This window comes from Phyllostomus hastatus, unplaced genomic scaffold (genome assembly GCF_019186645.2).
Source record: "Phyllostomus hastatus isolate PE091 unplaced genomic scaffold, TTU_PhHast_1.1 phas_contig_524, whole genome shotgun sequence".
In the NCBI taxonomy this organism is placed as follows: domain Eukaryota; kingdom Metazoa; phylum Chordata; class Mammalia; order Chiroptera; family Phyllostomidae; genus Phyllostomus; species Phyllostomus hastatus.
In genome coordinates this window covers 14393426-14421372 of record NW_025333900.1, presented here as the reverse complement: position 1 = coordinate 14421372, position 27947 = coordinate 14393426, and the positions used below count along the sequence as shown (strand labels likewise).

The 27947-nt window shown below is 35.0% G+C and overlaps 1 protein-coding gene across 1 annotated transcript in view; it reads left to right on the top strand.

Moving 5' to 3' along the window:
* The window catches only part of RPAP2 (RNA polymerase II associated protein 2), an 88950-nt gene that overhangs the window by 15373 nt on the left and 45630 nt on the right, over positions 1-27947 (top strand). Inside the window, exons 7-10 of the mRNA XM_045847051.1 lie at positions 12067-12102; positions 14787-15699; positions 21265-21347; positions 24054-24134. Of these exons, the coding sequence (XP_045703007.1) occupies positions 12067-12102; positions 14787-15699; positions 21265-21347; positions 24054-24134 (1113 nt within the window). The remainder of the gene's footprint in view (positions 1-12066; positions 12103-14786; positions 15700-21264; positions 21348-24053; positions 24135-27947) is intronic.

The window sequence follows — 27947 nt, the reverse complement described above, 5'->3', positions numbered from 1 at the left end:
AATACTAAAACCTATATTTTCTCTTCCAATGCCTAAGATTGTTTTATACCATAATAAGCTCACTATCTCACTGATAAAAATGTATAAATATATTTAAGAAACATTTAGACAAACTTATGAATTCTAGCTCCATATTTTTATCGAGGCTTTGGAGTCATAAGTGTCTTAGAGGCTTTCTAGGCCCACGTTTTTATTATTAAGGTATGAAAAAAATATCTGCGGTATATCCTTAATGTTATGGAGAGCAGTAGTGCTTCTCACAAAATGTCTCCTGATGCCCTGTCAAAGACAAAACATTGACCTAGATGGCCTGGGTCATGATGCAGTATGATGCTCCTCATGTTGTGAGTTAGAAATTTTTTACCACTTGGTGACCAGAAACAGACCACATACAGTTTTGTTCCTCCGAGACAGTGTGCTCATTTAGATAGTCTGTAGGTGCATTTATAAATTCTCTTTGGTTGACTAGTCTGACAAGTCTTTGAAGGAGGGAAGTTTCTTGAATTGTAACCTAAAATATCAGGAGTTAAATCTAAGAAGGATGAACGTTGAGAATCAAATTATGATTTAAAAGATCAAATAGGAGTGAATGGTTAATGCTGACAGAGCTAAAAGCGCCATCATGTGGCTCAGAATAGGGGATTTTCACACACACTTCTTGGCAATAAACATAGTGTAATCTCAGAGGTGCGGAAGCCAAAAACCTCTGCAGAACAACTTCTATAACCTCTTCCTTAACAGCCAACTCTGTTGCTTGGTATACAGAATAAAAACTTTTATCTAAACCAGGTTTTAATATGTCTCAAGTCACATTTGAAAAATACCCACTACAAGGGGAAATTGTAGCCTGCTGCTTCTGTTGGTTTACATATAGTATATGTGTTCCTAGTGATTAACATACATACATACATACATACATACATACAAAGGGTTTTTTGGTATATTATTTCTAGTTTTAGAATTACTTTGCTGAGGTTATAATTATCTAATTTATACTTTAGTGAAAGTAACATGAAAACATGAAGAACAAGCTTGAAGGTATTTTTTAACATGATTACTTATTTTGGTTTTTGATTTGAGCTTATCTCAATTAAGTAAAGAATTATTTCCAGGGCAACATAAATTTTGAAAGGAATAGATGATACTTAGAAGAGAAGTGATGCTTTTGTTTCACAGGCCAGCACTCAATCCACTGAGCCATAACAGCCAGGGCCTGAAGTGACACTTTTAATGAACAAATAGCTTTTGAATTTCGTCTAAGAAATGATAGAAGAGAAGAGCAACTTAACCTGGTGCCTCATTTTTAAAACGGCTCATAGCAAAAACAAACAAGTTTTATACTGAACATTTTATCCAAGACCTAATTAAATTTAAATTTATTTTAGTGTTGAGTGCCATTTTCATTTTATAGATTAGGAATCAGGGAGTGTATTAAGGTCACTCATAAAATATCTAGAAACAATGTTTAGTGTAGGTTTTTTTGTTTGTTTACCTATAGTTAGTTACCTATAGGAAAAATGAAACAAAGGCGAAGAAAATAGCTTGTAAACTGTATTGAATTTTTTGAGAGGGGTTCCAGCAAAGGTGGTATCCTCACAATTTTCTTGGGTCTTTTCTGACTTTGGTTAGAGGTGATATGTTGTAGAAAGAGCTTAGACTTTGAAACACCTAAATTCAAATCCTAGATTTACCACTTGTTAGCTATATTGACCTTAGGAAGTCAGTTAATCTCCCAAAGCTTCAGTTTTTTCCCTTATAAAATGTTATGTAAGTAATGTAAAGATTAAACAAAATGATATACAGAACCATCTAGCAGAAAATGTGGGAAGATAAAAAAGTTCTGGAGATGGATGGTGGGTATGGTTGCAGAACAATATGAATGTACTCAATGCCACTGAACTGTACACTTAAAATGGGTTAAAAGGGCAAATTTTGTTACGTGTTTTATCAAATCAAAAAAATGCACCTACCGTGTAGTGGACACTTAACTGTATTCTGATTTTCTCCTTGTCTTTAGAGATTGAATTTTCTTTTAACTCAGTGTTTTTCTCAAAAAAAAAAAAAACAAGTTGTATAACTGGAGATTTCTCAACCTATCTTAAATTGTATGCATGATTTAGAATAATGTCTGCATTTTGATTACCCTTTGATTCAGCCGTACTTGAACCTCATTCTTATTTGGAACTATTAGCCTTCAAGATCTTGAAATGAGAGCTTTCCGTCTCTGACCACAACCTCTATCTCATCTACAGATATCACTCTTGAGTGTGCTTTGTGACCTCATTTTGACCTCCTGTCTCTGCTTAGCTCTATTCTTCTAGGTTGGCAGACCCTCATTAAATTTGTTTCCTTGAGCTCTACTGTCATCAGTTACAGTCTTGTTCTCTAAAATAATCCCAGATTCTTCCTCCCTTAACCTTCTACCATGTGTGCCTTCACATGTCATTCTTTTCTTCTGTGCCTAGGTTGCTGAACATTATTGGGTAAAGTTCTCAGATAAGACCTTAGCACTTTAGACAAGCCATCTCATTTAACTCAGCTCTTACAACATCCCTGGGGAAGTATTCCTATCCATTTTATTGATGCTGGAACTGAGGCTCAGAAAAATTTAGTGACTCACCCTAAAAGTTTAGTGACTCACATCTATATATCACCTCGTATCTGTCAATTTCGGATTTAAACATAGATTTGTCTGTCTCAAAGCCTGCTCTTTTAGCATTCCTTTGACCCTGTTTCCAGTTCATCCTGTCTGCTCTCCACCTTGTGCTCATGTGTTTTTTTCCCTTTGTTTTTTTATTGACTCTGATATATTCAGACCTTTTTTCTTTTCCTTAAACTTTGAACCTGACCCTCAAGTCAGAGTACATAATTTAACCTACCACTTAACTGAAACGAATGAAGACAGTCTCCTTCAACATTTTTTTTATGTGGTCTCTCATTTCTCTCCCTCCTCATTGCTAATAGAGTATCCTCTATGTTACTGATTCTGTTCTCTCACCAAGGTTTGCTTTATGATTTACTCTTATTTTCTTCTTCTTTCATGCTCTTTTTATATTGATTCTTTTTCTTCTACTTTAAAAAGGAAAAAATCCTGAAAAATAACCATTAATTTAGCAGTCCTATAGTATTTGGTGATGTTATCAAGTTATTTCAGTAGAGTAATGCCTACAGATTCCAGGAGGCAAAGTTGATGGCTGAATAGGAATTGAAAATGATGAGTGCAGACTTCTTTAAAGAAGGCTTACAATGAAAGGGAGCAGGGCTGTATGATTGAAGGACAGAGTCTAAGAGATAGGATACATTTACTAAAAGGAAAATATACAAAAGGAAAGGAATATACAAAAAGGGAGAGGCTTGTGGAGTAAAGCATCAAACTGAAATCATACGATTAGCCTCAAATGCCTTTATATACAAACTGTATCTATTTTTATGGATCCAGCTGAATCTGAGCTTTTCTGAATTCATTGGCTCAGCAAGAAGTGTTTCAGAATTCTCTAATTTCCTGTGACAGCTCATACATCTCTTCTGGTACTTATCAAATACTCTTTTGAATTACATAATGCAACAGTTTAGTTCTATGAGCCATGCTGCCAGGATTTGATTCTTGGCTCTACCGCTTACAAGCTGTGTGACTTTCAGCAAATACTTCTTCTTTTGATACTCAGTCTTTTTATCTGTGTCATGGGGATGATAGTAGAAGGTACATGATTCTTATAAGGATTAATATTTATAAAGCTCTTAGAACATGCATATTCCTTCTACAAAATTGTAAGGTCCTTAGGAATAGGAACCTATTCTTTGTATTACCACACCTAGCATAGTCCATACATATAGTAATTCATAATTTTATTAGTGAAGGAATTTGCTGAATGATAGAATATATTCTATTTTCAGGTTAGCCATTTAGTGTAAGAATCCAATTGAGAATCTCTGTGTCTACACATACTTTCTTTCCTACAGTGATACTCAAACCCTAGTGTAGGACCAAATGCCAGACAGCTGCATAATACTGAAGCTTCATAATTTTAGGCAGGAAGACTTGGGCCAGGAGATGGGATAGGAAAAGTGAGAGAACTATAAGCGAAAGTGGGAGCAAATAGTCAATAGGTAATAAAACACTCTATTGTAAACATTACCATATTTTTTAGGCCAAAAAACCTCTTAATGGTAGTTATAAGTGTCCCTGGAGCATTCAAGGCCAATCACCACCCAAGCAGTGTCATTTGTTTTCTTTGAGCAATAGCAAACCATCATAGCTTCTATGACTACAGTTTTAGTGAGTGGGAAGAAGTAGAGTAAACAGAACAATTTGGATGATTGGGAAATGATACACCTCAATTGGCTGAGAGACTAAGGAAGAAGAAAAAATAGATTAAATTTTTACTCTCAGGCAACTCACTGCCATTGCCTTATTTTGCCTTTTCCCTCTAAATTTTTTTAGCGTCTATCATGGGAAATTCCTGAACTGCAAGGGAATCTCTACAGCAAGGATGGCAAATATTGGTTTCATATTGTATGCCTCCTGGTGTGTGGGACTGAAAAGGAGTGTAGTGGGAAAGAATGCCTTGGTCAGTTAGCAGTGTCTTCAATAACTAAGAGGATCACTGAGAGAGCCTGTTCTCTGCAGGGCCTCCTGTGCTGGAGACTGAACAAAAGACGAATAGATTATCTAGGTAATAGTTATATGATTGATGCTGTGATATTACTTATATAGGGAAATATTTATAACTCTGACATTTTTCACTAGCAGTCTTTAAATATCATAACTCAAGTGACTTCTGCTTCTATCTGTCCATTTAGCTTGACCTTTTTTAATTGACGGTGTTTTGTAACATGGCCTTCGTTGCAGCCCTGTTCTGCCCTTTAAGTGGGATTTATGCTCAGTGCCTTCTCTTTGATACACACCTACTACCTTATATTTACTTTTTTCCTATTAATTCACTTTTTAGAGCGATTTTTGGTTCACAGCAAAAATGGAGAAGGTACAGAGATTTCCTATGTGCCCGCTGCCCCCACACAAATCATAGTCTCCCCTATTAGCAACATCTCTTCCAAAGTGATACATTTATTACATTTGATGAGCCTACATCAGCATGTTATTATCACCCAAAGTCCATGGTTTACGTTAGGGTTAACTCTTGGTATTGTACATTCTGTGGGTTTGGACAAATGAGTAATGACTTGTATCTACCATTTGGAATATCATGCCCTAAGAATCCTCTGTGCTCAACCTAATCCTTTCTCTCCACCCTGCTCTCCTTCCCCCACAACTCCTGATATTTACCTTTTTCAGAATATTATATAGTTGGAATTATTAACAGTATGTAGCCTTTTAGACTAGCTTCTTCTACTTGGTAATATGCACTTAAGTTTCCTCTATGTCTTTTCGTAGCTTGATGACTCATTTCTTTCAGTGCTGAATAATATTCCATTGTCTGGTTATACCACGGTTTATCCGTTCACCTACTGAAGGGTATCTCAGTTGCTTTCAAGTTTTGGCAGCTATGAATAGAGCTGCTACAAATATCCATGCGTAGGTTTTTGTGTGGACATAGGTTTTCAACTCTTTTGGTTAAATAACCAAGGTGCATGATTTGTGGATTGTATGGTAAGAGTATGTTTAGTTTTGTAAGAAGTCACCATCATGTGAAGGTGAACTTCTGACCAAGGTGGAGGTGGAAGTAGATACACGTTGCCTCCTTACACAACCAAAAGAAGGACAACAATAAATTTAAAAACAGAAAACAGCCAGAACTGCCAGGAAATCAAACTGTAGGGAAGTCTGACAACCAAGGAGTTAAAGAAGACACATTCATCTAGATGGGCAGCCAGGGCACAGAGGACTTTCGGGCAAGGCAGCAGCTGGAGGACTATGGTGGGTAAGGCAGTGGCTTGCAGACTGGGCGAGATGGCAGCTGGTGGACCAGGTAGGCCCACATTTGGGTGCAGATAAACTGGGAGGAACAACAGGGGAGCAAGGCAGACCACTTAACCCAGGGTTCCAGTGCAGGGAAGTAAAGCCTCAAAACCTCTGAATGAAAAGACCTGTGGGGGTTGAGGCTGCAAGAGAAACTCCCAGCCTCACAGGAGAGTTCCTTGGAGAGACCCACAGGGTCCTAGAATGTACACAAAACCACTCACCCAGGAATCAGTACCAGAAGGTCCCAATTTGCTTGTGTGTAGCAGGGGAAATGACTGACAGTCCAATGAGAGCTGAGCAGGTGGCATTGTTCCCTCTTAGGCCCTCCCCTACATACAGCACCACAACGCAGCCAAGAGTGTGGCCCCCACTGACATATGCCTAAGGCTCTGCCCCTTACAACCTAACAGGTGTGCCTGTACAAAAAATACGGCTCAAGTCAAAGAACAGATCCAAACTCCAGAAAAACACAACGAAACGATGAACAAATAGCCAACCTATTAGATGCACAGTTCAAAACACTGGTAATCAGGATGCTCTCAGAAATGGTTAAGTATGGTTGCAAAATAGAAGAAGTGAAGGCTATGAAAAGTGAAATAAAGGAAAACGTACAGGAAACCAACAGTGAAAGGAAGGAAACTGGGACTTAAACCAATGTTTGGACCAGAAGGAAGAAATAAACATTCAACCAGAACAGAATGAAGAAACAAGAATTCAAAAAAATGAGGAGAGTCTTAGGAACCTCAGTACAACTTTAAACGTTCCAACATCCAAATCATTGGGGTGCCAGGAGGAGAAGTAGAAGAGCAAGAAATTGAAAACTTACTTGAAAAAATAATGAAGGAGAACTTCCCCAATCTGGCAAAGGACACAGACTTTCAGCAAGAGCAGAGAGTCCCAAAGAAGTTGGACACAAGGAAACACCTGCCAAGGCACATCATAATTCCATTACCCAAGATGAAAGTAAGGAGGGAATCTTAAAAGCAGCAAGAGAAAAGGAGACAGTTACCTACAAAGGAGTTCCCATAAGACTGTTAGGTGATTTCTCAAAAGAAACTTTGCAGGCCAGAAGGGACTGGAAAGAGGTATTCAAAGTCATGAAAGGCAAGCCCTAAATCTAAGATTACTCTGTCCATCAAAGCTATCATTCAAAATGGAAGGGCAGATAAAGTGCTTCCCAGATAAGGTCAAGTTAAAGGAGTTCATCATCACCAAGCCCTCATTATATGAAATGTTAAAGGGACTTATCTAAGAAAAAGAAGATGATCAAAACTAAGAACAGTAAAATGACAACAAACTCACAACTATTAACAACCAAACCTAAAAAGCAACAACAACAACAACAAAAAGCAAACAACTAGAACAGGAACAGATTCACAGAAATAGAGATCACATGGAGGGTAATCAGCAGGGAGGGTGGGGGAGAATGGGGGAAAGGTACTGGGAAGAAACATAAATGGTAGGCACAAAATAGACATGGGGAGGTTAAGAATAGTGTGGGAAATGGAAAAGCCAAAGAACTTATATGTATGACCCATGGACTTGAGCTAAGGTGGGGGAATGATGGTAGGAGGAGGGTTGCAGAATGGAGGGAAATAAAGAGGAGAAAAAATGGGACAACTGTAATAGCATAATCAATAAAATATGTTGAAAAATATATATGTGAAGGTTTAAAAAAAAAGTCATCATCCTGTCTTCCAAAGTGGCTGTACCATTTTGCATTTCCACCAGCAGTCCATCCTCATATCCTCATCAGTATTTGATGTCAGTGTTCTGGAGTTTGGCTGTTTTAACAGGTGTGTAGTGGTATCTCATTTTTATTTTAATTTGCATTTCTCTGATAGCATTTGAAGTGGAGCATCTTTTCATATGCTTATCTGCCATATGTATATCTTCTTTGGTGAAATGCCTTTGGTACATGTCTTAATCTCTTCAGGCTGCTGTAACAAAATATTGCAGACTGGGTGACTTAGAAACGATAGGAATTTCTACTCATTGTTACGGATACTGGAAGTCTGAGATTAAGATGTCAGTATCATTGGTTAACGACCCTCTTCTGGGTTGTAGACTTAAAGTTTTGTCCTTATATTGTGGAATGGGAAGGGATCTTTCTAGTGTTTCTTATAAAGGCAGTTATCCCATTGATGGGCTTTGCCAACGTGACCTAATCACCCCCCAAAGTGCCCACCTCTTCATGCCGTCACATTGGGCATTAGGATTTAATGTATCAGTTGGGGTGGAGGGTGGGCACGGTGGACAAAAACATACAGACCCTTGGATCAAATTCAGTGTACTGAATTTGAGCTATTCTAATAGGTGTATAGTGGTTTCTTATCATTTTATTTTGCATTTCCCTGATAACATATGTAACATGATGTAGAGCATCTTTACATATGCTTATTTGCCATCTGTATATCTTTTTTTTTCTTTTTCTATGTATCTTCATTGGTGAGTTATCTGTTAAGGTCTTCAGTCCTTTTTTTTTAATCCTCACACGAGGATATGTTTATTGATTTTAGAGAGAGGAAGGTGGGGAGGGAGGGAGGGAAGAAAGGCAGGGAGAGAGAGAGAGATGTCAATCGGTTACCTCCCATACCAACCCCAAGTGGACTGAACCTGCAGCCTAGCTATGTGCCTTGATTAGGAATTGAACCAGCCACCTTTCTGGTGTACAGGATGATGCTCCAACCAACTGAGCCACCTGGCTAGGCCCTTTGGTGCATTTTTTAATTGAGTTGTTTTTTTTCTTGCTGTGGTTTAAGAGTTCTTTCATATTTTGGATAACAGTTCTTTATCAGGTATGTCTTGTGCAATTATTTTTCTTTTAGTCTTTTGCTTGTCTTATTCTCTTGACATTATCTTTTGCAGAGCAGAAATTTTTAATTTCAGTGGTCTGGCTTATTGATTCTTTCTTTCATGGATCATGCCTTTGGTGTCATGTCTTAAAAGTCATGGAGGTTTACTCCTATGTTATCTTCTAGTGGCTTTATACTTTCACATTTTATGTTTAGGTTAGTGATCTATTTTGAAGTTGTTCATTTATTTGTTATTTTTGTGTGTGTGAAGGGTGTAAGGTCTGTGAACAGTTTCATTTTTTTTGCATGTGGGATGTTCAGTCATTCCAGCACCACTTGTTGAAAAGACTATCTTTTTTCTGTTGTATCACCTTTGCTCCTTTGTCAGAGATAAGTTGACTATATCATGTAGGTCTATTTCTAGGACTTTCTGTTCTATTCTGATTACCTGTTTGTGTGTGCTTCTCTCCAGTACCACACTGTCTTCAGTACTGTTGCTTTATATTAATAGTAAGTCTTCAAGAAAGGTAATGTCAGTTCTTCAACTTTGTTCTTCTCCCTCAGTAGTGTGTTAACTAATGTGGGTATTTGCCTCTCCATAAAAACTTTAGAATCAGTTTGTCGACATCCATAAAATAATTTCCTGAGATTATGGTTGGATTGCATTGACTGTGCATCAAGTTGAGATGAACTGACATCTTGACAATATTGTTTTCCTATTGATGAACATAGAATATCACTCCATTTAGTTCTCTTATACTTTCATTTAATCCATTTTATAGTCTCTAAAAGACATTTTTTCTGAGTCACTTCAGAAGTTTTTACAGTCTTCTTATAAAATACTTGAATTCATTTCCTATTTTATTTTCTCCTTTTTATAGCTATCTTTCTGAGAGCTTTTCCTACCCCCTTTTTAATATCATAATGCCCAGCTAAATGTGATTTCTGATATTGCATAGCAGAATTATCTCTAGAATTAAATTAAACCACCTCTCTACATAGTTCACATCCATACTACAGCTTCTTTCTCAGAAATTAGAGCAAAAAGCCTTACTAAGCATATAAAGGAAATATAAATGTTTGTGTAATTTCTGCTCCCAGAGTGCTTGTGTTCTATTTAAGAAATCAGAATTAAGCCCTGGCTGGCGTAGCTCAGTGGATTGAGCACGGGCTGGGAACCAAAGTATCCCAAGTTCGATTCCCAGCCAGGGTACATGCCTGGGTTGCAGGCCATAACCCCCAGCAACCGCACATTGATGTTTCTCTCTCTCTCTCTCTCTCTCTCTCTCTCTCTCTCTCTCTCCCCCTCCCTCCCCCTCCCTCCCTTCCCTCCCTAAAAATAAATAAATAAAATCTTAAAAAAAAAAAGGAAAGAAATCAGAATTAAACATGAAAAGTAAGACATTTAGATAATTTAGTATTATCTAGATTTATTATCTAATAATAAATTAGAGTACTTGATTAATATATATTTATTGTACATACTTTGGAATTTAGAGAAGGGAGTGATTTACGTTAACAGGTTAGGGAAAACTATTTGCCTTGTGGAATATGAACTTAGTTCTGAAATAGTAAATTTTGGATAGAAATATTAATCCTTATTTCTTAGAGACGAGTTTCATAATATTTTGTCCCATGATTTTCTTAAAAAATCTTTATATGAACTATATCCCTTTAATTATATCTTCTTTTTCTTAATTGTTATTCTATTATAGTGTCCCATTTTTTTCCCTTTTGCCCTCTTCCACCCAACCCACCCCTGCTCCCACAGTCCATCCCCACACTATTGTCCATGTACATGGGTCATTCACACATGTTCTTTAACTAGTCCCTTCCCCGTTTTTCCACCCTTATCCCCGTCCCCCCCCCCCCCCCGGCTGCTGTCAGTCTCTTCCATGTTAACGTGCCTCTGGTTCTGTTTTGCTCATTAGTTTATTTTGTTCATTAGATTCCTGTTATAAATGAGATCACATGGTATATTTGTCTATCACCAACTATCAGCTTATTTCACTTAGCATAATATTCTCCAGTTCCATCCATGCTGTCATGAGGGGTAGGAGCTCCTTCTTTCTTTCTGCTGTGCAGTATTCCATTGTGTAAATGTACCAGTTTTTTGACTCACTCATTTACTGACTGGTACTTAAGCTGTTTGCAGTACTTGGTTATTATAAATAGTGCTGCTGTGAACATAGGGGTGCATTAGTTCTTCTGAATTGGTGTTTTGGGATTTTTAGGGTATAATCTCAGCAGTGGAATTGCTGGGTCAAAAGGCAGTTCCATTTTTTATTTTATGAGGAAGTTCCATACTGTTTTGCATAGTGGCTACACCAGTCTACCCCACCAACAGTGTGCTAGGGTTCCTTTTTCTCCACATCCTCGTCAGCACTTATTTGTTGATTTGTTAATGATAATGATTTTAACAGGTATGAAGTGATACCTCATTGTGGTTTTAATTTGCATGTCTCTGATGGCTAGTGATGTTGAGCATCTTTTCATATGTCTATGGGCCCTCTGTGTCTCTTCAGGTCCTTTGATCGTTTTTTAATTAGATTATTTGTCTTCCTGGTGTTGAGTCATATGAGTTCTTTATATATTTTGGAGATTAAACTGTTGTCCAAGGTATCATTGACAAATATGTTTTCCCATAGGGTTGGCTCCCTTTTCATTTTGATAATGGTTTCTTTAGCTGTGTAGAAGCTTTTTAATTTGATGTAGTCCTATTTGTTTATTTTTTTATTTCCCTTACCTTAGAAGATATATTGGCAAAAATATTGCTATGTGGATATCTGAAATTTTACTGCCTATGTTTTTTGCTAGGAGTTTTATTTAAGTTTTTTATCCATTTAGAGTTTATTCTGGTATATGATGTAAGATGGTGGTCTAGTTTCTTTTCTTTTTTTTTTTTTTTCCTTTTTTTGCATGTACCAGTCCAGTTCTCCCAACATCATTTATTGAAGAGACTATTTTTTATTCCATTGTATGCTCATGCTCCCTTTGTCAAATATTAATTGACTATAGAGACATGGGTTTATTTCTGGGCACTCTATTTTGTTCCATTGATCTATGTGTCTGTTCTTATGCCAGTACCAGGCTGTTTTGATTACAGTGGCCTTATAGTTTAGTTTTATATCAGGTATTGTGAGCACGCCAACTTTGTTCTTCTTTCTCAAGATTGCTGAGGCTATTTGGGGTCTTTTTTGGTTCCATGTAAATTTTCAGAGTATTTGTTCTAGATTAGTGAAATATACTGTTGGTTTTTAAATTATATTTTCTATGTACTTGATCTGTAAACACATCAAAGTATTTGACATATCAGTTACCTTCAGTTTTTTATTTGTGTTTTTGTCACAGGCATCCTGATTTTCAACTGCTACAGGAAGGACAAAGGTATGGTTGAATCAGTGTCACTTACCTTCTTTATATTTATGTTAATAGAAACATTAAGAGTAAACCAGGTGGTATGAGCTCTTGGACTTCCTGTGCTGATGCATTATGTAAGTGCCCATTCTAGCCCACACAAAGAAATATTTGCCTTGTACAGCTTTTTCCTTTATGATGGTAAGATGATGTGTTTGCTCTGTATGATTTATTGTGCAGCTGTTTCTACCAAGAAAGTCTAATTGAACCTGTTGAAATATGACACAAACACAGCTTCCATCTGAGATACTGTGCTGCTTTGTCAACTACATTGTGCCAATTACACTTGTTGAAAAGTTTTTATAGTTGTATTTTTATAGGATTTCAAAATATTAATGTATCAATTATTTAATTAGTTGAGTGTCTGAAGCATTAATAAAAATCCTGAGTTGTGATTTTTTTTTCTAAACTCCCCTCGTGGTGTTGCTTGTCTAACCATAATCATCTTCCAAAACATGTCCTTTTATCTCCCAGAATAAATTGTCCTGGTTATTAGTCATTACCTTAGTTACATGGACTTGAGCACAAGTGAGAGATATTTATTCATTTATGTATGTCTAATTTCTAGAAAGTAGTATAGAAAAATATAATACCTTCAGCCCTGACTAGGTGGCCTAGTTGATCGGAGCATCATCCCATACATCAAAAGGTTGTGGGTTCAATTCCTGGTCAGGGCATATACCTAGGTTGTGGGTTCAGTCTCTAGTCTGGGTGCTTATGGGAGGCAACTGATCAAAGTTCCTCTCAAACACTGATGTCTGTCTGTCTGTCTGTCTCTCTCTCCTTCCCTCCCCCCTCCCTCCCTGTCTCTCTTTCTTCCCCTCCCCCCTCTCTCACCCTATTCCCCTGCTCTCTTCCCAACCCCTCCTCTCTCTCTAAAAATCAATGAACATATCCTCAGGTGAGGATTTTTAAAAATTTAGAAATATATAATACCATAAAATTTCAAGGGAAAGTATGAAATACATGAAAGTTTAATTGTTCTTTCCTCTTTTTTTGAAATTATACTTAACAAAAGGCAAGTCCCGTAACAATATAGGCTAGATTCTAACTAAAAAAGTGTATCTAATACTAAATAAACTTCCTCCATTCCCATCCTCAATTTTACTTTCAACTCTTAGTTTTTTTCTTTTACATACCCTCCCAACCTCCCCACCCAGCATTTTTTTTAATTGCCCCATTTTTTATTTCATTTTATATTAAACAATCATTTCTAAAAATGTAATAGCCTTTTGGGGGAGAGCAATTTTCAGTTTACAGAAAAATTGCATGAAAAGTAGAGAGTTCCCATACTCTCTCTCACTGCCCATTATGTACTTCTTCACCCAGAATCCTCTTCATCTACATCCTTCATGGTTTTGATATATGCATTTGCTTAATAGTAACTGCCCACCCATCCTTCTTTACCTCAAGTTTGATTAACAGAGTTACTCTTTGCCTTCACTCTTTCAGAATTCTTAATCTTTTTCAAACCTGAAAATTGAAGGAATATAGTCAAAGGGAAAACTGTTGTCTTTTATTTTAGCATTATATTGTAATTCTGGGGTTTCCAATATAAATATCTTTCATTGGTAAATGTTGGTTTGCCAACATTATTTTCTGCTGTGACTGATTTTTTATATTTTTAATTCTTTGGAATTTTCTGTATAACTATCAACCAGAATTGGTAAATGTTTAAACATCCCTTTTTATCTTTCAAAGCCTAAACATAGTTTCTATAGTATGTGTGCATGTATGTATACATACATGTATATATGTGTTTGAGAAACCATTTATGAAGTTTTCAAAAGAAAAAAAACCCTTTTTTTAAAAAAGGGATATATGAAACAGCCACAGAAATGGAGCAGGCCAAAATCAAAACTAATTCAGTAGGTTGACATTACCAAATGTTTCTCTTTTTTTTAAGCCCAGGCTGGTGTAGCTCAGTGGATTGAGCACGGGCTGTGAACCAAGTGTTGCAGGTTCGATTCCCAGTCTGGATACATGCCTGGGTTGCAGGCCATGACACCCAGCAACCTCACATTGATGTTTCTCTCTCTCTCTCTCTATCTCCCTCCCCCCTCTCTCTAAAAATAAATAAATAAAATCTTTTTAAAAAATGTTTCTTTTTTTCTTTTTCTTGTTCTGTTTTAACACTTTTAAAATAAATGGGGAGGCCAGGCCTATGTGGCTCAGTTGGTTGGAGCATTGTCTCATGTACTGCAAGGTTGAGGGTTCAATTCCTGGTCAGGGCACATACCTAGGTTGTGGGTTCAATCCCCAGTCAGGGAATCTATGAGAGGCAACCAGTGGATGTTTCTCTCTGTTATTGATGTTTCTCTCTGTCTCTCTCTCGCACCCTCCCACCCCCTTCCTCTCTTTCTAAAAAAGCAATGGAAATATGTCCTTGGGTGAGGATAAAAAAATTAAAGTAAATGGGGGGAAAGGACAAGGTAAGAAGAGAATTATATCAAATAAATAAGGTGTATAGAAATTACAGAATTAGAGCTTTCTTCTGAAGTGTGTGTGTATGTGTACAGGCTTGTATAAATATAAGCCTATGGATAAGGCTTTGCATAGGGAATACAAATTTCTGCCTTGAATGATACAAAGTATGAATTCTGCAGGACATTCTGTTTTTCTGTTACAGTTATTTTGTTTCTTTTCTTCTACAGTGGCCATTCTGGAGAAGAAGTACAGTTATGCAATAAAGCCATTAAAACATCAGATATTGACAATCCCAGCCATTTTGAGAAGCAGTATGAATCTAGTTCTTCTAGCACTCATAGTGATAGTAGCAGTGATAATGAACAAGACTTTGTTTCCTCCATTCTACCAGGAAACAGACCAAATGCAATGGGTATAAGGCCACAGCTGCACAAAAAAAGCATCATGAAAAAGAAAGCTGGTCAAAAAGCTAACTTCAAGCAAGAACACAAAGAACAGACAGTAATAGATGTCGCGGAGCAGTTAGGCAATTGCAGATTAGATAATGAAGAAAAAGCTGCTGCTTGTGAACTTCCTTTACAGAAAGTAAATAGTCAGATTTCTTCAAATAGTCCTTTGCAACAAAAATTAGAGGCTTCAGAAATTTCTGAAAATAAATACAATAGTTCAGAAATAACTCTAGTGGGCATAAGTAAGAAAAGTGCTGAGCATTTTAAGCGGAAATTTGCCAAATCAAACCAAGTTTCTAGGTCAGCTTCTAGTTCATTGCAGGTGTGTCCTGAAGTTGCAAAGGCAAACTTACTTAGAGATCTGAAGGAGACTTTGATTGAGTGGAGGACCGAAGAAACTTTGAGGTTTTTGAATGGCCAGAATTATGCTTCTGCCCCTCTGGTCAAAGAAGAATTTGATGAAGATGATGTAAACTCTGACCCAGATAGTCATTCTCCTGCCTTACAGGAATCTCAGGACAGCTTGGATGAGTCTTTGCCTTTTAGGGCCTCAGATACAGCCATTAAACCACTGCCAAGTTATGAGAGCTTGAAAAAAGAAACTGAAACATTAAACCTAAGGATCAGAGAGTTTTATAGAGGGCGATACATTTTAAATGAAGAAACCACCAAATCACAAGACTCAGAAGAGGTATGTGTTAATGATAATTAGTTTTCCGTGTTGCTAACATAAGGAAATCTTGAAGCAGGAAGAAAAATACTGAAGAAATAATTGTTAAATTTTCAGAAGGCTTCTTTACTCAGTCTTTTGGTTTAAAATGCCATCTCCAGTATAGGCATTACTATTTTACAAATAAGTTGAAGTTTGCCCCTGAAAATTTTCATCCATGTAGAACAATTTTCTCTAATGTAGAAATAGCCTAGAATTATGGGACAGAGTTTTCTTTAAACCTAGCTCTTTATATAATAAGTAGAACCTCTGAAGAGGCTTATATTCTCTTCATTGGTGTGTATTCTTTCAGATTTCTTCATGGGGTGTGTATCTTTGTGTTTTATTTCCAGTGGGACTGTATACAGTGGAGTAGATTTGCTAGTTGAATGTTGAAATATTAATTTGTATAATATTTGACAAACATGCCCACTGGATGGGCAATATAATAAAACATTATATTTTAATATAAAAATATATCAAATATATTTAATATAGCTTATATTTTTTAAATATGTATCTTTAAAAATATATAAATAAAATATTTAAATAAGTATTTATATAATATATTTATATATTTATATAATATATTTAAATAAATGTAAACAGATTAACTATATTTAGATATATTTTAATATATTAAAAATGTTTTAAAAGAAAATTATATATCAGAGGAGACTTTTGGGAAATAATAGAGAGGAAATGGAAAGAGCATATTCAGGTAAGACCTAGATTTGACTATTTGCTGTCATTTACTAGTTCTGTGAAAAGATAGTTTCTTGATTTTGAGTGCATATCCATAAATGGGACTATAAATAGCTTTCCTTGCTCAATTGTTATGAATTTTTAAGATAATATATGTAAATAATTTATTGCAGTGCTTTACATATAATTGGTACTCAGTAAATAGTAGTTATATGTAGAGACTGAGTTTATGCCACTGAGATTTAGGGAGATGTTTCAGTATTTCTAATACCCAGTTTTGGTTGATGTATAGTTTGGGAAATTAAGTCATTTGACATGAAGAAGAGCAGGCAGTATCCTGGTTTTTACCACAAAACTTTGTTACTAAAGACTTCTGAGTAAATGTGCCTCTAAATTTAATAACACATTTGAAGATTTATAAAGAAGGTAAAAGTGGAAATAGTAAAAATTTAGGAATTTCTTATATTTCTACAGTATGTTGCCTAAATCAGTACTGTATTTGAAATTACTTCAATTGTATTATTAGCATCCATAACTTTTATATTAAGTTTGGAGAAACATTGATTTCTGTCAACTGCATAAGCCTACCTTAGTACATAAGTTGTTTTATCATTTCTTTGCTTATAAGCCTTAAGAAGGAAAAATTAACCCCTGAAATTTGACTGCTCCTCTGTTACACAGCATTATATAACTTTTTTTTTAATGATACCTCTCTCTTTGTGTATGTTTGTTTTTTTTTTTAATTTTATTTATTTTTAGAGAGGAGAAGGGAGGGAGAGAAACATCAGTGTGTAGTTGCCTCTCACGTGCCCCACACTGGGGGCTCGGCCCGCAACCCAGGCATGTGCCCTGACTGGGAATCAAACCAGCAACCCTTTAGTTCGCAGGCCTACATTCAATCCACTGAGCCACACCAGCCAAGACAGCACAATGTTATATAACTTTTTCATTGAAGTATAGTGCAAATAATAAGTGTACAGCTCATTGAATTATCACAAATGAACAGTATCCAAACAGAAATTTGGGTGAACCAGAGCCCCACTATTTCTCCAACTAGTCATTACCTCTTTCCAAAATGAATTATTATAATAGCACAAATAAGTTTTGCCAATTTTGAACTATATGTAAATGGGTTCACACAGTATAAATTCTTTGGTGTCCAGTTTAGTTCATGCAACATTATGTTCATGAACCATTTGTGCCGTTGCCTATAATGTTAGTTTTATTCCTTTATTGCTGCATAGCATTCCATTATAGAAATGTACCACAATTTATGTATATTAATGAGTCTTTAGGCTGTTTCACTTTGGGGCTATTATGAACTACTGTTAAGGACTTTCTTGTATACCGGGTCTGGCAGAAGTAATGCCTGCATGAGTGTGGTTGGTAGAGATAATTATGGGTGTAATAATTTATAGTCTTAATTTGAACATTTCACCTAAATTGTCACCTGGTGTGCTTAAGTGTGATTTTGTTATGTTACAGAATTACATGCTTGTGATTTTATAATAAAATAGGGGCATTATTTGTGCCAGACCCTGTATTTCTTTCCTGATGTACATGCATTTCTGTTGGGTATGTATCTAAGACTGGAATTTCTGGGTCATAATGTATGGTATATGCACCTATAATACATAATGACAAATGGTTTTCCAAAATGGTTGTGGCAATTTATATTCTACTACCACAGTCTGAGAATTCCCATTGAGCACTTTTTGCTTACTGACCATTTGGATAGTCTCTTTTGTGAAGTGCCTAAATCTTTTTTCCATTTACCTGTTGAATATATTTAGGTATTTTTTTTCTTACTGATCTGTAGGAATTTTTTATCTATTTAGGATTCAAGTTCATTTTTAGTTATGTGTATTGTGAATACCATCTTTCACTCTTAGACTTGCCCTTTCACTGCCCATTCACTCTCATTACTGGGTCTTCAGGCTAGTGACTTGAAGAATATTTGCGTAGCCCAGGTTATTTAATTTTGTAGAAGCTTTGTTGTTTTCCTTTCACATTGATACCTGAAGTTCAGTTGTGATTGATTTTTGTTTATTGTGAGGAATATAGGTCAGATTTCATTGTTTTCCTTTTGGGAAATGGGTATACATCAGAGCTTGAGAAGCATTATTGATTTTTGATTGTTTGCTCACTCCATTAGAGGTGGAAGAGGCAGGTCAAAGTCTCTTACCACAATTAAGGATTTGTTATTTCCCCTTTTAGTTGTATGAATTTTACTTTTAATACTTTGAGACCATGTTATTGGGTACAAATCTAAGATTGTAAGTCTTCCTTGAAAATTGAATCTTTAGCATTATGGAGTAACCTTTCTCTACATTGATTTTTCCCTCTTAAGAGTTTGCTTCACTGACAGTACCATTCTTTATTAGTATTTTCAAGGACTATCTTCTTTTTAAATCTAGGGTTATAATCTCTATCCTTTATGTGGAGGATTTAGTCCATTTACATTTAATGTCATAATTGATATAACTGGATTTAAATTTACCATCTCGCTCGTTATTGCTTTCTGCATTCTACCTGTTCTGTATTCCCCTTTCTTTCCTTTTTCACTTTTTTGTATTAAATACAATTATTCCATTTTTCACTCTCTAGTAACTTCTTTTACATTTTTTTTGCTAATTGTTACATGATTACCCTAAAGATTAAAACATGAAACTTTGTCTTATTAATGTTTAATGTAACTTAATACTTTTATTGCTTCCTGGACAGTTAGAACTTCAGAACTTTACCTTCATTTACCCTCTCTTTACTTATGTGCTCTTGTGTGTGCTTTTGTTCTCTCTACATTTTAATTCCTACAAGATTTATAGTCAATATTCAGTTGGATTTGTGTAGTTAATTACTCTTCCATTGTTTTTCATTTCTTACTACATCTCCATTCTTCCATCTGGGATCATTCATCTTGGGCCTAAAGAATATCCTTTGTTTCTGGACACATGGACAAAGCCAAAGGGGGATGGGATCGAGGGTGGGAGGTGAGGATGGCTGGGGTTGGGGGGGCAGTGGAGACAACTGTACTTAAACAACAGTTAAAAAAAAAGAAAAAAGAAGAATATCCTTTGTTTCTGTTGGTGCCAGTTCACTAGTGATACATTTTCTCAGCTTTTTAAAAAAGATTTTATTTATTTCTTTTTAGGGAGAGAGAGAGGAAGGGAGGGAGAAAAAGAGGGAGAGAAACATCAATGTGTGGTTGCCTCTCACATGTCCCCAGCTGAGGACCCTGCCCGAAACCCAGGCATGTGCCCTGACCAGAAATTAAACTGGTGACCCCTTGGTTTGTAGGCCAGCATTCAGTCCACTGACCCACACTAGTCAGGACTTAGTTTTTATCTGTAACAAAAATTTTTATTTTACTTTTACTTTTGAAAGATATTTTCCTAGATATTGAATTATAGATTAGCAATTATTTTCTATCAGCCCATTGAAAATATTTCCTTGTCTTTGGCTTCTATATATTCTTATTGCTGCTTTAAAAAACAAACAAACAAATACTGTGTTTTCTTCCTTTAGCTACTTATAAGACTTTTTTCTTTAGTTACCCTCAGTTTTAAAATGCTTTGCATAGTGATTATATTTGTTTTTTTGGCTGTAGTAATAGTTGAATTTATGACTTAATGGAATATTTTCAGATATTATCAGGTACTCCAGTTATAGATATGTTAGACTTTTTCACTGTAATCTTCTTTGTCTCATATTTTCTGTGCTTTGCGTTATGTGGAGGGGAAGGGGTGATAGGTGTGACTGTGCTTCATTCTGGAGATTTTCCAAGTCAGCATTCTCTCTTCAGTTAAATCTGTCCATTGAGTTCTTTTAAATACTGTATTTTTCCATTTTAGGATTTATATTTGGTTCTCTTATATAGTTTTGAGTTCTCTGCTGAAATTTTCTTGTCATTTTTTTAAAGTATATGTAATGCAGTTATTTTAAAGAAGCTGATAACTTCATTATCTGGATTTCCTGAGGGTTGATTTCTATGGGCTGATGTTTCAGATTTTGATGGTATTGTCTTATTTTTTCATTATGTGGCAAACATTGTATATTGAACATTCCTGAGATGACTTGAGACCCAGGCTGATGTCATCTTTCTCTAGAATGGATTTACGTTTGCTTCTGGCCCATAATTTGTGGCAATCCCAAATCACATAGATCCAGTCTGTTTCCTATTCATTCCTATTCCTAGAGCGTGATCCTTCTAAGTTCTGTTCTCAAACACGGGGGGGTTGCCGTTGCCTCTTCCTTCGTGGCATGCCCCAAATTCTGGTGTTTGTTGAAAAGCAATGCTTGGGTTCTCAGTATCTAAATTGCCTCTTCTGAAATTAGTCAGTGGCCTCTCTGGAATTACCTTTTCCTGAATCCCAGGCCATAATTCTTTACTGCCTTGTTAGCAATCTGATTCTGTCAAACAAATGTGGGGTTTGTTTTTTTTCCCAGCTTTTTCAGTTCTCTGCAGGAGGAGTGGTTTAAATTATCTTGTCTGCCATTTCTAGAAGTGGAATTCCCCACAATATATTTATAGTATTTGCTAGTTTTAATCTTTTACTTTCCTATATTTATGTAGCATTTAGCAATTTACAAAGTATTTTTGTATACACTTAGTATTCCTTTTATACAGATGTGAAAACAGTCTTAAAGGAGGGCAAATGACTGGAGCAAGTTCAGCCTAATGAGTGAACTGCTACTTAAATTTAAATCTTATAATTTTCAAGTTGAGTTTTTATTCTACCATACCACAAGTATTAACTTCTGTGTTTAAATGTTAATTGTTCTCATCAAATAAAGAATGTAAATTCATGATTTCATTTTGTTTTGTTTAAAAATGTGATTCAGCATGATCCCACCTTTCCACTGATAGATTCAAGTTCTCAGAACCAGATTAGAAAACGCATCGTACTTGAAAAATTGAGTAAAGTGTAAGTATGTAATTGTCATTACACTTTTACAATGTTTTTAAATTAACTTTGTTATTGTGGGTTTATAATTTATAGATGCTATTATTGAATTTTGAACAGTGAAGTATAATGTGAAAAGTTTACATGGATTTCTTCCCCTGAGGAGTTTAGATTTTTAAGATATCCTACCAAGGAAATACTGAATTTAAGTTTTGTGTACAGGAGGCACATAGTAAAGAGGAAGTTTGAGATTATGAGAGTGGAAAACCAAACTGCCTCACTTCAATTTAATAATCCAGTGAAGTCAGGGAAAAAAATATCAAAGCTAGACCCATTTAAATACTGATTTGTGGTAAATGTGTCACATCAGTTTCACATGTGAATAAGACATAAAAGTTTTAACGGTCTATTAACTCACTCTGCATACATATTCATAAAATAATTTCACACTCAGCAACTTGAGTTTTTGTTCAACTCAACTTTGCACTTTACTTTTAAGCTTCCCGTGGTGGAAATTACTGTTCTTGTAATTAACCCAGTTATAAATGACATTTAAAAATTACAGTCTTGGTTTCTCTTTTAAAAGAAACTTAAAAATCTTTTTTCCAGAGGTGTGAGAGCTGTTTTGAACTTTTCAACCTGCATTTTCTTTCAGCCATTTCTTAAGGTGCTGTGCATGTGGAAAAGTCTTAATTTTGTAGTTCAAAAAGAACAAAAACTAATTTTTTGGAAGCCATAAAATTTTGAGCAGCTTACTCTTCTAAGATTTACATTTTAAATAAATCTTTAAAGTAATATTTATTGTCTTTTATATGTTAGGTTCTTCATACATAGTAAATCTGTTATTTTGCCTTTTACGTATTCCTAATACATATACATTTATTTCTGTTAAATGTTAGGTTAGAAAACAGTATAAGGCATCATCTCTCTGATTCCTAGAAGAAGACTTGACTTTAGTTATATTGTTTTCAAAAGTTGGGATGGATTATCTATACTGGTATATAATGAGTAGATAGAGATTTATCTGAAAATAGTTTTCCAGAATTTTTAGTTAACAAAAGTACCCAAATTTAAATTTAAGACCACACAGACATGTCATTGAAGGAGTTTTTTTTGTTCCTTCTGGATTTTGGCTACAACAGAAGATATCAAAAGGGACCCTGCTAGACAACCAAGTCATTGATGTTAACACAAGAACTAAATTTGAGAAGACGTGGAATAACTTAAAAGCACAAAGAACACTGAAAACAAAGTAATTATGATGACATAGGGGTTTTTTGATTGGTCAGTTGGTTGTTTATAAAAGCAGTTGAGTTTTTCTCATAAAATTAAGATTTTTGTTTTCTGATTGGGACAGTTGCAAAAGGGCATTTTTTTAGATAATGAAAGAAAATGAAACAGGAACTGGGTATTAGATGATATTAAGGAATTATTAATTTGGAATAGTGAATAATTATTCATTATGATGTTGATACTTTTATTGTGGTTGTATAGGAAAATACCTCCATATTTAGAGATACCGAAGGAAATACTTAGGGGTCTTGTGACATGAGGTCAGGGATTCACTTTAAAATATTACAGCAAAAACACGGAAGGAAGAAAAAATGAAGTAAGTATATGTAACAAATTACTGGGAAGTTGAATCTGAAAACAGATATATGGGGTTATTTCTGCTATTTTCCGTATTTTGGAACCTGTTTAAAACTTTCATAATAAGTTTTAAAAAGAAAAACAATACATACTTATTGCAGAAGATTTAAGCATTTCAAAAATGATATAAAAAAGGAACTTACAATTGCCTGTTATCCCACAACTCAACAATAACCACAGTTAATATTTGACTTTATACTTGATATACATGCAATATATGTATATATGTGAATACGTGTATTCATTCCTTTTTGTTCCTTCTATTGTAGTGTAAACCTGAAAGAAATGAAACATTTGACATAAACTCTGTATTCTTTACAATAGCACTGTATAATAATTATGTTTTTATTGGGACAATACTCTGTGCATTTTTCACTTAACATTTACCATGAGTATCTTTCCACATTAAAAAATAGATTCACATTATCATTTTAAAGGTTTTATTATATTCCATTACATGGGTATCATAATTTATTTGACTAGTCTCATCTTGATGAACACTTGTTTCAGTTTTTTTACTACTAAAAATATTTCTGCAACAAGCATCTTTTTAATGTTTATGTGATGACTTCTGTAGGATAATTTTTTTTTTTAAAGAGCTAGTAGGTCAAAGGATATACACATTTAAAATGTTACCGTATATTGTCAACTTACTCTCTGGAAATATACCCATTTTTATTCATGCTATAAGGATTTAATAATGGGAAATACACCACATTCCCAGATTTGAGCATTTGGAGGGCAATTTCTCTGGCCTCATATGCTTTCTGTTTGGTCTAATATTTGAAAGTAAAGATGTAAGAAAACCACAGACAATATAGATAGCAGCCAAAATAATATTTTTAAATTTCAGTGTCTCACATTGAAGCAGAGACCACGAAGTGGAATGTGGGGCTGTTATGAACTGTTTTCTCATGACTTCTCACCAGTCATAACCTCGCTTCACTGCCCCCACCTAAGTGCCATTATTACCTGTGGGAAATCCAGACTTAGGCAAGACCCTCTCCCCCTAAAAAATAATCTATGTAATTAAAGTATATATATATATTTTTTTTTAATGTAATTTTTTATTTTCAGATTGCCTGGACTTTTGGGGCCTCTTCAGATTACATTAGGAGATATTTACACACAACTTAAAAATCTTGTCCGAACTTTCAGGTTGGTGTTAATATTACAATTTTTCTTTTCAGTTATTTTAACTTGAATGCGGTTGCCTTGCAGAATCAATAGGGAGACTAAGGCATGAAGAAAGTGACTTAGCTGCAGTACCTGAGATCTAAATACAGCGTCTATTTTCTCCACCACTAAACAATATTACTTGTCTTTTATTAAATGCAATCCCTTATTTGTTCAAACCTTGACATATTTAGCTTAGGGTACTTTTTTATAGAATAACCTAAAACTGTGAAGGAAAATGATATTAAGACACAAAGATGGTTAGCCAGAAACATCTTGGATCTTAGTGGACTAGTAAATACATACCAAATGGCCAGCACTGTGCTAGGCACCACGGACAATACAAAAAAAAGAAGCATTGTGCGATACTAAATTACATCCATACCCTCAAGGAAGGACTTTCCTGTGAGAAGGTAAGGTGAGCACAGTGAACAGTACACAATGGTGTATAATTTAATACTGAATTGTGTGGAACAGATTTGAAGTGATAAGTACAAAGAAGGGAAGAATAGAGCATATTAATTGTTGAACAAAGAAAAAAAGGATATTAATTGTGAAGTAGAGCAGTTGGGGTTTTTCTAAAACTATTGTGGTAAAAATATTCAATCAGGCTAAAACTAGATTCTCTACAGAGAAACATACGGATAGGCTTCTAAATCTCTATTAGTAGAAGTATACCCAGTATATATTTTGGCTAAATGCCAGTGACTAGATATTAAGATCAATATTTGCCTATGGCTAAAGCAAGATAGCACTAACATAGAATGAACTTCTAGGGTAGATGAATCATTTCACCCCAAAAATTATTATTATAGTTTATTGTTATCAACAGTGGTAGAAAGATTTTAAAAGTTTAAGATTATAGTACATGAACAATTCTTCATACTTGAGTTGGTAGATTTTGCTTGCTGTTGTCAGAAAAACCAAATATACATTAACTTTCACCTAGCACACTTAATATCACTAAGGTATTTTTCAATAAGGCATTTACTAGAAGGAACTAGGATTCATAATTTAGGTAAATCTTGAAATTTTTTCTGTCAGGGACAGAAAAGGATTGTGTATAACATTTTATATTTTAAATGTTTAGCCATCATAGACTCAAGATGTCTATACGAGTTGTCTTAACAGGTTCTTGTAGAGTCTTTATTGTAAGGTTTGACTAAAGAAAATATGTTTGGGGTACCTTAATCTTCTCCAACAGTTTTGTCTTAACATTTTTTATTATTTTGAATAGAGATCATATTTTCATCATTGCATATCTGTTGTTTACATAATCTATATGTTTTTCTAACTCTTGATATTTTGAGGGGACTTGTTTTTAATTCATCACAAGATGTGAAGGCTTCCCCAACAGGATTTTTTCTTGAAAGACTTATGATTTAAATGGAAATAACTAATTAAAATTTAAATACAACTCTTAAATGTTGTTTTCTGTAATATAAATGCTAGTACATAATATAGTTCTGCAAAGATTGAATTATGATAAAATCTAATCATTATTGTTCTCTTACATTATTTGAATTTTTACACACTTTTTTTCCTAAGATACAATGTTCTTGAGAAAGTAACTTATTAAATATATTAGTAGTGTTGTCAATCTATTTTGCTAAATAATTGACTGTTTTTACTATTTTACACATAAAATTAACCATTTTCACAAACATTAATTACTGCAGCATTTTATTCTGCTATTGACTGATAAACACATAAGGCTATTTTCACTTCACCTCAGATAATGTTCATATCTGAAAGCGAATGTTTGGTTCATAACAGTAAATCTGAATGACATTGTTCTAATTACTGAGATTGTTACACTCATTAAATATCATGGAAGCTATGCAATCACAAGATCATTGATCACATACAAATTTAGGAATACCACAAGTGATGCTCAAATTGACCTAGGCCTTTTGAAGACTTAACTAAAAGCTTCATCAAAAAGAGGATTTGGGCCAAATACTAAGACCAAAGTAGAACTTCTCTGTATCCCTCTTAGTGATGAAAAGAGAGATGTCTGTTTTTTAGATCCATTCTCATGCCTATCACAAAACCATGCATCCAAAAGGGGGGTGAAATGAGTTTTTCAACTTTCTACACTGATGATAAAGTTTGAATAGATATATACAATGTGGAGGCACTGAAATTTAGGATTTGTTCAATATTTTTCAGGAAGTGAGTATCATATTAACAGAAAGGTTATTAAAGGAAGTTGAAGACTAGGTGCCCTGTTTCATTGATTTTTAAAGGACCTCCCATACAGTTTCTTGCAGACAATGTTTATTTAATCATCATTCTGAGCAAATTGGTAAGGCACTGAAGACATCTCAGAAGAAATATTAAAATAGGACCTTTGATCTTGGACTACAAATGCAAATTTTGTATTTCATTTTTATTTCACCCACTTAGAATAGATTAACAAGCAATTTAATTTACTTTGACTATTTTCTAGATCTACCTTTATATAGATCTACTGGATAGCTGTTTTTTTTTCTTTAAAGATTTTAGTTATTTATTTTTAGAGAGAAGAGAAGGGAGGGAAAAAGAAAGGGAGAGAAACATTAGTTTGTGATTGCCACTCACATGCCCCCCACTGGGGACCTGGCCCATAACCCAGGAAACTGATGACCCTTTGCTTTGCAGCCCAGCACTCAGTCCACTGAGCCACACCAGCCAGGGCAAGGCTAGCTTGTATTTTTAAACTACTTTGAAATTCTTAGAACTTAGTAGAAACCCATTGGAAAAATGTGTCAGCCTACAACTGCAAGATTGCTCCATTATTACTTTTATATGCTATAGGAATTTAGGTGTTTCAGGTTAGAATCTACTGTCCAACATGTTATTTTTGGTCTTTTGTTAATAATGTTTGATCATGTCACCATGGCTGGTGTGGCTCAGTGGATTGAGCACTGACCTATGAACCAAAGGGTCACTGGTTCAGTTCCCAGTCAGGGCACATGCCTGGGTTGCAGGCCAGGTCCCCAGTAGGGGGCGTGTGAGCGGCAACCACACATTGATGTTTATCTTTATCTCCCTCTCTCCCTCCCCTCCCCTCTGTCTAAAAATAAATATCCTTTAAAAAAAATAATGTTTGAACATGTCAATACATGTAGTCATTACCATACTTGGTATGTGCCAGGTTATTCTTGGCATATTACATATTTTATCTCAATATCTAAAAAATAGTAGTATTATCCCATTTTACAGATGATGGATGAGAAATTTCAAGGAATCTCTCTCAAGTCACACAACTAAGAGTTGGGTTTAAACCCTAAGTCTAAGTGAAGAGGATAGATCTTGAGTATTCTCACCCCCTCCCCAAAAAAAGGGGGAACTATCTGTGAGGTTGTGAGGTGATAGACATGTTAACTAGCTGGACCATAAAAATAATCTCACTATATATATATATATATATATATACATATATCAACATCAACTTGTATATCTTAAATATATATAATTACTATGCACCAGTTATACCTCAGTGAAACTGGAAAAAAATTTGAAATCTGCCATTTGTTGTCTCGGTATCCATTAGAATCAAAGTTTTTTTTTTAAGTGATTTCATTTATCATCCCTCTACACCCCCAATAAGAACACTATTTAAGAAGGCTTTATTACCTATAAAACTAAGCCTTCTGTGACACCTCAGCTAGCCCAGACCAAAGGCACAGTGTTTGTCAATCCTTAAGAGGTAGCTAACAGGCTAGAGGTATGAAGAGACTTTCAAATGTCATTTTCTTTTTATAGTCATAAACTTATTTTATCACTTTTCCTGTCATTTTTGTTGTATAA